We start from the raw sequence: 11,721 nt of genomic DNA, 5'->3' as shown, positions 1-11,721 counted from the left end.
AACTTACAGAAATTTGCCTGCCTCTGCCTCCTTAGTGCCGGAATTAAAGGTGTATGCTGCCATCACCCGTAATAAAATAAAATAATTATTATTATTATTTTGGTTTTTTGGGACAGGGTTTCTCTGTGTTTTTGGAGCCTGTCCTGGAACTAGCTCTTGTGGACCAGGCTGGCCTTAAACTCACAAAGATCCACCACTGCCCAGCTAATAAAATTAATTTTTTAAAAAAATATGTGTTCGGGGGCTGGAGAGATGGCTCAGCGGTTAAAAACATTGTGCTCTTCCGAGGGTCCTGAGTTCAATTCCCAGCAACCACATGGTGGCTCACAACCATCTGCAATGAGGCCTGGTGCCCTCTTCTGGCCTGCAGTCATACCCACAGACAGAATATTGTATACATAATAAATAAAAAATATATAAAAAAAATGTGTTCTTTTCAACAGGTTCACTACAAGGTGGGCCTGTTAAGGCACACCTATAATCCCAGATACTGGGGAGCCTGAGGTAGGAGGGTCTCTAGTTCAAAGCCTGCCTGAACTACAGAGTGAGTTCAAGGTTATCAGTATGGGCAACTTTATTTCAAACTAAAAAGAAAACCAGAGAGCTGGCTCAACAGTTAAGAGCATTTGCTTTTATTGTAGAGGATCCAGGTTTGGTTCCTAGCATCCACATGGAAGCTCACAAATGACCTGGACCTGAGTTGTCTTTTGACCCCTTCTGGCACTGGACACATACAGTCCACATAAGTACATGCAGACAAGGCATGAAAAAGTGGGGAGTGGTGGCGCACGCCTTTAATCCCAGCACTGGAAGGCAGAGCCCGGAGGATCTCTGTGAGTTCCAGGCCAGTCTAGTCTACAAGAGCTAGTTCTAGGACAGGCATCAAAAGCTACAGGGAAACCCTGTCTCGAAAATAAAAAAATAAATAAAAGAATTTGACTCGGGTAATTTATTTATTTATTGTGTACATATTCATAGGGAGCCATGGGTGTGCATGGAGGACAGAGAACAAATACCAGCTTGTAGAAGTCTGTTCTCTCTCAACCGTGTGGGTTCTGGGGATGGAACTCAGGTCATCAGGCTTGGCAGCAGGAATCCTCAACTTCTGAGCCATCTTACCAGCCCTAAATTGTGGACTTTTTTTTTTTCCCATCTGAATCCTAAGTATAAAAAGAGGCAGCACAAGATAGTGGAAAGAATTTTGAACTTGAGACTGGGTAGAAGAGCTAGAGTCTAGTCCCAGCTTCATTTGTCTGGTCTCTGTAAAAAGGGTACAAACTGGGTACCTGCAATCCCAGCACTGAAAGTAGGTGGATTTCTGTGAGTTTGAGGCCAAGTCCAGGCTAGCCAGAGCTACGTAGAGATATACGTAGGATGGGGGGAAATAATAGAGCTGGAGAGATGCTCAGTGGTTAAGGGAAGCACTTTGTTGTTCTCACAGAGGAACTGGTTCCTCTGCCGGTTCCACACGGCAGCTCAAAACAATTTGTAACTCTAGTTCCAGGGAATCTGATGTCTCTTCTGACCTCCTCGGGCTCCTGAACACATGTTACATGCATGTAACACACATTCAGGAACACATACACAAAATAAAAGGGGGAGGGGACCAGGGATACAGATTGAGGCAAATGTATTTAATGAAATACCTAGGGTTACATCCTATAACGGTGAACACTCGAAGTGCTTCGGATTTCAGCAGATTTCAGATTTTAGAAATTTTGTGTTGTAGCATATGCATATACATATTTATATACATACACACATATATTATGTATTGGAGATAGAACCCAATTTAAATACACAGATTTCTTTGTTGTTTTAAGACAAGGTCTCATATAGCTAGACCATCCTAGAACTTGCTATACAACTAAGGCTGAGCTTAAACCCCTAATGCTTCAGTATCCAACTCCTAAGTGCTAGAATTGTAGGCCTGGAGCATCACACTTAGTTTAATTACAGAATTTATATATTTAATTATCTGTAGTGCTATGAGTTAAACCTAGGTACCTCTAAGTTATACATCCATTTCCAACAAAACAATATGGGTTTGTTTTGTTAAGTTTTTCAAGACAGGGTTACTCTGTGTAAGAGTCCTGACTGCCCTGGAACTCACTCTGTAGACCAGGCTGGCCTCGAACTCTCAGAGATTCGCCTGCCTCTGCCTCCCAAGTGCTGGAATTAAAACTGTGAGCCACCACACCCAGCTCAAAACAATATTTTTAATCAATCTTTTATTTGCTTGTTTGTTTGACAGGGTCTCTCTATATGTATATGTGTAGCCCTGCCTATCCAGCCCAGTATAACCCAGTTTTTCTTTTAAAAATCACTGGATCCAGCACTTAGGACACAGAGGCAAAGTTCAATGCCAGCATGGTTTACAAAGCAAGATCCAAGACAGTCAGGTACACATGATGATATCCTGTCTCAATTAATTAAAATAAATAACTGCCAGGTGTGGTGGCACACACATTTAATCCCAGTGCTTGGAAGGCAGAGGCAAACAGATTATTGAGTTTGAGGCTAGGTTGATCTACATAGTGATATCCAGGCAAGCCAAGGGTATATAATAATACTATCTAAGAAAAATAATAAAAAATTATTGGAGGGGAAGAATAGCACACGCCTTTAATCCCAGCACTTAGGAGGCAGAGGCAGGTGAATCTCTTGGTTTGAGGCTAGACTGATCTACAGAGTGAGTTCCAGGACAGCCAGGGCTACACAGAGAAATCTGGTTGTTATAGAATATTACTTTAACTAGGCAAAGAGGCATTACATTTGTTTATTGCTGCATTTGTTTTAGGATGTAAAGATGTGTTGCTGTTTTTACCTGTTTTCCTAAGGCACCTGCTTAGTCTAATAAAAAGCTGAATGGCCAATAGCTAGGCAGGAGAGGGATAGGTGGGCAGAAAGAATAAGTACGAGGAGAAAAAAGGGAGAGAAGAGAATGAGGGAGAAAAAGGGAGATGCCTGGGGCTAAGCAGGCGGCCAGCCAGACACAGAGTAGAGCATACAGAATGGAAGAAAGGTAAAAAGCTCCAAGTCAAAACATAGAAACAGGCAGAGAAACAGGTTAAAATAAGTTATAAGAACTAGTGAGACAAGCATAAGATAAGGCTAAGCAGTCATAATTTTTTTGTTTTTGTTTTTGTTTTTGGACTTGGGGACAGGGTTTCTCTGTGTAGCTTTGGAGCTTGTCCTGGCACTCTCTTTGTAGACCAGGCTGGCCTCGAACTCACAGAGATCCACCTATCTCTACCTCCCAAGTGCAGAGATTGAAGGCATGCACCACCACTCGCCTGGCTTTTATCCTTTTTTGGGGGGAGGGTATTCATAATGAATAATAAATCTCTATGTTATGATTTGGGAGCTGGTTGGTGGCCCAGAAGAAGGCCTGATATATTCTGTCTCAAAACAAAACAAAAAAACAAAACCAAAAACTGACAGATAAAGGAAGGGTAAAATGATGTAATAAGAAGATAATAATAATTAGTGGGGCTGGAGTGACGGCTCAGCAGTTAAGGAGCACCTCCCACCTCCTTCTCTTCCAGTCGACCTGGGTTCATTCAGTTCCTAGCACACACATGAGTGTTCACAACGATCAGCAACTCCAGTTCCAGAGGTTTTGATGACCTCTTCTGACCTACTTGGGCACACATGTGGTATCCATGCATATATAAAGGCAAAATACTTATACACACATAAAATTAAAAAATCTAAAAAAATTAAATACAACTTTTTAAAAAAATGTATTTTTACATGCATTGGTGTTTTACCTGCATGTGTGTCTGTGTGAGGGTGTTGGATCCTCTAGGAACTGGTGTTACAGACAGTTGTGATCTGCTATGTAGGTACTGGGAATCGAACCCAGGTCCTCTAGAAGAGCAGCCAGTTGCTCTTAACTGCTGAGCCCCTTAAACACATCTTTAAAAGTTAAGTTAAGAAGTAATGTAATCCGGGACTGGAGAGATGGCTCAGCGGTTAAGAGCATTGCCTGCTCTTCCTAAAGGTCCTGAGTTCAATTCCCAGCAACCACATGGTGGCTCACAACCATCTGTAATGAGGTCTGGTGCCCTCTTCTGGCCTGCAGGCATACACACAGATAGAATACTATATACATAATAAATAAATAAATATTTTTTAAAAAAAAAAGAAGTAATGTAATCCAATGGAGTAGCAGACTGCCAGAATACATTTACAGGCCATAGCTGAGGTTGACCTTTTGACATTTGGTCACTTCACTCATAACTTTCTGTTTAAGGACAGACCACAGATAAGACAGGAGTCCCCTAAGGTTTGTCATCTATTGGCATTATGCCCATCTAATTTTTGTAGGTACACTCTATGATATTCACACAATGATGAGATCAGCTAGCAAGACTTACTCAGAATGTATCAAATCAAATAACACCAATTGCTTAAAGCAACACATACTGCTTTATGTTGTGTGTTGCTTTAGCAATATAAATGTGTTTTAATATAGCATTTACATGTTTATATTAAATACACAAGTCTGTATTCTCATTTGACCTTTACAAGGAGCTTATAAAATTTTGATGTTCTGGGTATTTTGTTTGTCTGAGACAAGATTTCCTTATACAGCCCAGGTTGGCCTTGAATTTGTGGCAATCCTCCTGCCTCTGCTTCTGAAGTACTGGAATCACAGGCCTATATCATCACACTCATAATTTTTTTAAAAAATTGCCTGCCTTAGTGACACACATGAGCAATTCTACCCGTCTAAAGGCAGAGACAGAAGGATCACAAGTTCAGGCCTAGCCAGGGCTAAAGAGTGAGACCTTCTCTCCAAAACAAGGCAGGTTTGGAGTGGTGGTACACATCTTTAATCCCAGCACTGGGGAGGCAGAGGTAGCATATCTCTTTAAGTTCCAGGCCGGCCACAGCTAAATAAGAAAGAAAACCTTAGGTGGGGCTGGAGAGATAGCACAGAGGTTAAGAACACTGGCTGCTCTTCCAGTGGTCCTGAGTTCAATTCCCAGCAACTACATGGTGGCTCACAACGATCTATAGTGAGATCTGGTGCCCTCTTCTGACCTGCAGGCATACATGCTGGCAGAACATTGACCATAATCTTTAAAAAACAAAACAAAAAACCCAGAGTATCTTTGTGTAGCCTTGGCTGCCCTGGAACTCGCTCTGTAGACCAGACTGGCCTTGAATTCACAGAGATCCACCTGCCTCTGCCTCTGAAGTGCTGGGATTAAAGGCAGATGGTGTACACCTTTGAATCCTAGCACTTGGGAAGCAGAAACAGGTGGAGCTCTGTGAGTTCAAGACCTTGGCCCAAACAATAATAAAACAGAAGAGAATGGAGACAGAGAGATGGGGGGGGGCGAAGGAGAATCACAGGGTTGAGTAATGAGAAGAGCAATGGGGAATGGGATGCATGCCTTTGATCCAGGAACTCCGTCAGCCAGGCCTTGGAACCGATACTCTCTCTTTGTCCACATGGTTCTGTGAGATGCTCCTCTTCTCTCCTCAGGACCATAGAAAAGCATTATGTGTCTGGCTGTGTGAAAATGAGCAGGGGTTCTAGAGGGAACACTGTGGTTGGTATCAAGTCTGACCCCAAACTGACCTTCCCACTTGAGGAAGAGGAAAGGATTCAAGTGGAATATATTGAGACTCAGCTGCACACATACACCCAAGGCAGAAGGTCACTTGGATAGCCTGATTCTTCCATCTGGGCTGGGACCAAGAGTAAACACTGCTGGGAATCCCCCAACCCTTGGGACAGGCTGGAAAGCTCCGCATCCCTTACAGCCATCCACTCTCACTCTCATTCCCCAAGCATGAGAAACGCAGCTGTATTAGAAAAGTCGAAAACTAAAATGTAAAAACAAACAGCTAAGACTGGGGGTGCAGTTCAGTAGCAGGCACTTGCTCGGGATGTCAGGATGTGTGAAGCCTGGGTTCAGACTTCGGCACTGAAGAACATAATCAAACACTTATGTAGTACTTAAAATGTGGCCAAGTACCATCCGCAGGCTTAAGCACAGCAATTCATTTAGTTTTTCTAAGAGCACTAGGGTAGAAACCAGGTTGTCCTTCCCATTTCACAGACAAGGAAACTGAGGTAGAAAACAGAGGAACCAGATTTGGACCAGAGAGCTGGGTCTGGATGCTATTATTTTGTTGTTACTGCTGTTGTTTTGAGAGAAGGTCTCTTGTAGCCCAGACTGGCCTTCAACTCCTGACCTCCTACCCACACCTCCTGAGTACTGGGATTGTAGACTTGTACGACTTCACCTAAGGGTTTTTTTTTTTAACTTATTATTTGATTTTTTTTCAAACATTTATTTATTATGTATACAGTGTTCTGTCTGCATGTATACCTGCAGGCCAGAAGAAGGCATCAAATCTCATTATAGCTGGTTGCGAGCAGCCATGTGGTTGCTGGAAATTGAACTCAAGACCTCTGGAAGAGGAGCCTTAACTCTGAGTCATCTCTCCAGCCCCACCTAAGATTTTCTTTTCTTTTTTTTCTTTTTTCTTTTTAAAATATTTATTTATTAAATATACAATGTTCTTTCTGTGTGTATGCCCGCAGGCCAGAAGAGGGCACCAGATCCCCTTACAGATGGTTGTGAGCCACCATGTGGTTGCTGGGAATTGAACTCAGGACCTTGGGAAGAGCAGGCAATGCTCTTAACCTCTGAGCCATCTCTCCAGCCCCTTTTTTTTCTTTTTTCTTTTGAGTAAGGGTCTTGCTGTGTAGCCCAGGTTAACTTTAAATTTGTTATGCAGCTTTAACGTGACCTTGTACTTTTGCTCCTAATGCTCAGCTTCCCAAGTTCTGGGAGTACAGGCTTGAACGCCCATGCAAAGGATCAGTTAACTAACTGTGCAGCCTCAAACAACGTGGCTATGTGGGCATCGATGTCTACACATGAACTGTTATTATGGATCAGATCGCAGAGCCTAAAAGCTCTCACCCTGGTCTCTCTCTGGGGGCAGAGCTTGGGATGAAGAGCAAGGCTGGAGACTAAAACCCCAGCAGGTGAAAACCCAGTGGACATAAGCAGTGTGTGTCTCATGACAGGGTCACTGGGCCGGTAACAAGAAGCAAGTTTTAATCTGTTTACGCTCACTTGATACATGACTTTTTTCTCCCCCCAAGACAGGGTTTCTCTGTGTAGCTTTGGAACCTGTCCTGGAACTCACTCTGTAGACAAGGCTGGCCTCAAACTCACAAAGATCAGTCCATCTCTGCCTCCTAGAATTAAAGGTGTGGCCACCACTGCCTGGCTTCATTAGTCAAGTCCTCCATTTACATGGATTTTCTTCTCAAGTTTAAATTATTTTATTTAATCACTAGCAATACAATGCACAGCACATAGTAGGTACTCAGTTAAAAAATGTTTACAGTGATAGCAACAACTCTAAGCTGCCCTCCAGAGCTTCGTGCAGAGTGGGACAGGGAAGAATACACCTAGACCTGATCCTTTGAAACGAGCTCATCAGGGACAAAAGCAAAGGAACTTCTTAGTCTCCCTTTCCCTTGCTTTCTTATCATTTAAAAATATAAGCCCAGGGGCTGGAGAGATGGCCCAGTGGTTAAGAGCACTGACTGCTCTTCCAGAGGACCTGGGTTCAATTCCCAGCACCCACATGGCAGCTAACAACTCTCTGTAACTCTAGTTCCAGGGGACCCAACACCCATGGCAAAACTCCAATGTATATAAAATAAGAATAAAGAAATTTTAAAAAAAAAGTGAGTCCAACCCCCAACACAGCTCTGTCAGTAAGTACTACTGTCATTTATAAAACAAGCCACTAGCTAGGGATGGACATCTGTAATTCCAGGCAGACACCTGAGACTTCTTGGCTAGGCTGCCCTATAGATTCAGGTTCAGGCCAGACAGGACTGCACATTGAGACTCCTGTCTCAAAAACAGAAACAAACAAAACCAAACAACAAACATGAACTAAGCTCTAGATTCTCTGTATTCTAATAGGTTTCTGCATGGGCCACTCTTGACTAGATGTATGGGAGGTAAACTCTTCTCCAGACACACACTAGGCACGGGCATGGGCAAAGCACCCACTTGTATGTATATATGGGGAGGCTCAAGTGAATGGTCCAGCTCAACGGGCAGAAAGAGGAAGTTAAATTATTGCAACAGACTTTCAACACACACACACACACACACACACAAACACAACAACACAACAACACCACAACACAACACAACACCACAACACAACAACACACACACAGTGTGTGTGATGATGGTACCTGCTTTTGTACTTACTCTCAACTTCCACAGCCTGGGTGGGAAGACATTGCCTTTTTCTGCTGAGTGGGCATTTGGGACTGTGGTCCATTTCCCCAGTCCCCTGCTGCAGAAACTCCACCATCAGCTTATGCTATTTCTCCACACAGGCTGGTACTTACAGGATTTGAAACATCCTGAATTCTTCTAAGACCCAAGGAAAAGTAATTAATTCCTTTCCAGAACATGTGGGTCCCCCATGCCCATCTCAAGCACATTCCAGGACACACCCTTGAGGCACTCTCCCTCCATCCCCACCCTTTCTAAAGTAGGCTCCATTTCCCTTGAGAAGCCCAGGTTCTGCTGGGAGGAGAAAAGACAGATACAATCAGAGGCGAGGCAGGGAGGGGCCCACAAAACTGGTGTTCCCACTGGTACTATTTCCTGCCCTGATGACTTGCTAGCCTTCACCCAGGCTGGGTGGGGAAGAATCAGGTACAGACAAGATGTCCCTGTCCCTCAGCTCTTTCCACTCTCTTCTTGGTGGCCCTATGCTTATGTTTCAAGAAGGGACACAGGACCTAGTATGCCTAGATGGCCCTGGACAAATGGGGCATTTGTAGCCACAAAGCAGAAGAGAGGCAAGCATGCATGTTCAGAACAGGAAACATTCCTACAGGAAAGAACTTAGTTTATTCTAACGGGGCAGTCACTGCAGTACAGTAGCCCAAACCTCTGGAATCTTTGTTCAATGGCCTGATATACAGGGCATTGACCACATGCTCAAAGACCATCTTCCCCTTCGCAGCTCGAGAGATGGCTCAGTGGTTAAAAGCACTTGCTGCATGCATAATCATGAGGACTAGAGTTCAGATCTCAGCACCAGGTCACAAGTCAAGCATCCTGCACATGCCTGTGACCCCAACTTCAAGAGCTCATCTTCCCCTGCATGTGGACCAAAGATTTTGCTAGATTACTGGGGAGGGCACCTGGCCCAGTCAAGAGGATGGAGGATTTCTGCCCAGTTCTGCTGAGAACTTCACAGTTCTGGTTGACTAGAGACAGACGGAAGATGTCAGGAATAGAGAGCGTTTGCTAGGAATCTCACCTCTACCCCAAAATCTCCAGTTGCCCCCTCACCAGAAACTGAGGTGGGTACAGTAAATCAAATCAATGATCCATTAAAAGTGTTTATTTCTATACGGTGAGGAGGAAAGGAATAACACAGTCAACTTTTGGCACCTTTCTAGTCCATCACCCCCATGTCCTTCCCAATACAAAGCACTGGCAAGAGGGGCTGCAGGACAGAGTCACAAAGGGAGTCATACAAGTGGGTAGGTGGGAATTCAAGAGTCCATCCCCGACCCCTTGTCCTGGAAGATTCAAAGCTCAGGGGCATAGGGCTCCCCCGTGGGCGAGGGCACCCGCAGCTCAGCATCATGTCTCACCACCGTGAAGAGTCCCACTACTGCCAACAGAGCCATCACCATGACAGCAGAACAAATGCTGAACATATTCCTGGTGCCCGTTTTTCGATCACTGTCATGGAGGACAAGGAGCCCCAGACAGGCCAATAAGTGCAGGGGCACTCGGAACCAGTTGAGAACACCGGCCTGCTCTGTCTCTGGGATCACCTTTCTTCGAAGGAAGCTCATGCTGGGGAAGTAGAGCCCGCAGGCCAACTCAATGAGTAGAAAAGCAATGAAGGATTCCACGGGATTCTCCTGGCCGGGGCTGGTAGAGAAAGTCAACATAAAGAGAGAGAAGACCACGATGAGGACGGCAAGGGAAAGCAGGTGCATGGGCTGAAGGTGGTACCTCTTGGAGGTAGCGATGCGGTACAGGGAAGAACCCAGCAGACTGGCGGCCATGAAGCTGGAGAACACAATGCCCAGCGGGGCCCCGTGTGGGTCCAGCACAGGTGTCCAGAGGAAGACAAAGATGAAAATGACACTCTCAAACAGGGCTTGTATGGTGCCCAGCAGCAACACACGGCGGTCAGACAGGAGGCAGCGCAGGCCTCCAGCACAAGTCTTGGAGAAGGCACGCTGACGGTCATAATTCTCTCCCCAGTTGCGAAGGGCCAAGGCCCCTGTCAGAGCCAGAAGAGGGATGGCAGCCACAAAGGGTGCCACAGGCCCCAGTCCCATCCAACTGGCCACAGCCTCAGCTGCCACACCTGCTGCCACAGCCAGCACATGGTTCCAGAAGGCGGCTCGGGCAAAGGTAGCCGGGATCCACTCGGCAGGGAAGTCATGACGCTCCACATGCTCATGGATGTACCAGGCCTCAAAGGCTGAGAAGAGCAGAGCAGTTGACAGCCCACCAAGGGCTCGGCCCACCAGCAGCACAAAGTAGTCTTGAGAGAGCTTGGTTAAGCAACACAGAGAGTAAGTGAGGGAGAAAAGGACACAAGACTTCTTACGACCCAGCCAATCCACAAGGGAGGAAGCCACCAGGCCAAAGAGGACTGTGGAGGCAAGGCCACAAACGTAGAGGATGGCAATCTGACTCTCCAAGAAGTGGTAATGCTGATAGAGTTTATACAGGTAGGGGGCTTGGAGCCAGTCTGCTGCCAGGGCCAGAAAGTAGACTTGATAGAAGTCTAGTTGAAACTGAAGGAAGGAGGGATTGCTGCAAGCCCTTCCAGGGGGCTTGGCTCGGCATCTTGACAGCTCCAGGCCCAGGCAGGAGGCCAGGAGGCCCACAAAAGACAAATAGGCAGTCACCAGCATGGTGGGCCCCCGGACGACCTGGGGAGAGAACGTTGGTCATAGTCACATCCATAATCCAGGTGGCACAGTCAAGGGGTTGGGTGTCTAAGCAGAAGGCAGCTCCACCCAACTCCGTGTCAGTTCCACTCCCCCATAGCTCAGACCGGAGGGACCAGTCGGGTGGGTGGGAGGAGTGGTTGTCTCCTAGGACTCTGTGGGGCAAGGAAGGGGGAGAAGGGGGAGAGGCCAGAGCACTCGCCCCACCCTGGCCTGGCACTACTGCAAAGTGGGGCTCCTTTCAGTAATCCCGGTCCCGCAGGTTGCAAAGGGGCTGCTGCCCTTCTCCATGATAGCTCCTGTACGTTCTTCTGTTACCTCCCATTCTCACTGATGAGCCAATTTTGGAGCTCGGTGTCTCCACAACTAACCAGAGCATCCCTTCCGCCCGCGCGGGCCTCCCAAGTGCTTCACGGTCACGCGCGTGCATGGCAGGTTCCCCCGACTCTGGGTCACGCGAACCCCCTGCGCCCCCTAGTCTCAGTCTAGCTTCCTTCCCCTCACCCGCTGGCGCTTCGCCCGGCCTCGGTCTCACCTGCTGCCCCGGTCTTCGGGGACGCTCCGGACACGTCCGGCTCCAGGCCGCCGGGCCGCCCTCCCCGCACTGGCTCCGGCTCCGTTCGGGTTCCAGCAGCGCGCCCGCCCCTCACAGCCTGCTTCCGGGAGCCGGGCTGGCCCGTGGCCGCCGCCATGATGGCCCCGTCACGTGACGGGGG

At 46.7% G+C, this 11,721-nt stretch overlaps 1 protein-coding gene across 1 annotated transcript; it reads right to left on the bottom strand.

Moving 5' to 3' along the window:
- Positions 1–9,411: 9,411 nt before the first annotated feature.
- Slc61a1 (solute carrier family 61 member 1) lies at positions 9,412–11,699 on the bottom strand. The gene is made up of 2 exons (XM_048449638.3): positions 11,541–11,699; positions 9,412–10,987 (listed from the first exon to the last, which is right to left on the bottom strand). The coding sequence occupies exon 2, from the start codon at positions 10,967–10,969 to the stop codon at positions 9,617–9,619; it is 1,353 nt and encodes a 450-aa protein (XP_048305595.1). The 5' UTR covers positions 10,970–10,987; positions 11,541–11,699; the 3' UTR covers positions 9,412–9,616.
- Positions 11,700–11,721: the final 22 nt, after the last annotated feature.

The sequence above is a fragment of the Myodes glareolus genome, chromosome 19 (assembly GCF_982192425.1).
Source record: "Myodes glareolus chromosome 19, mMyoGla1.1, whole genome shotgun sequence".
Taxonomy (NCBI): domain Eukaryota; kingdom Metazoa; phylum Chordata; class Mammalia; order Rodentia; family Cricetidae; genus Myodes; species Myodes glareolus.
The sequence above is the reverse complement of the archived record's forward strand: the minus strand, read 5'-3'. Positions and strand labels throughout refer to the sequence as shown.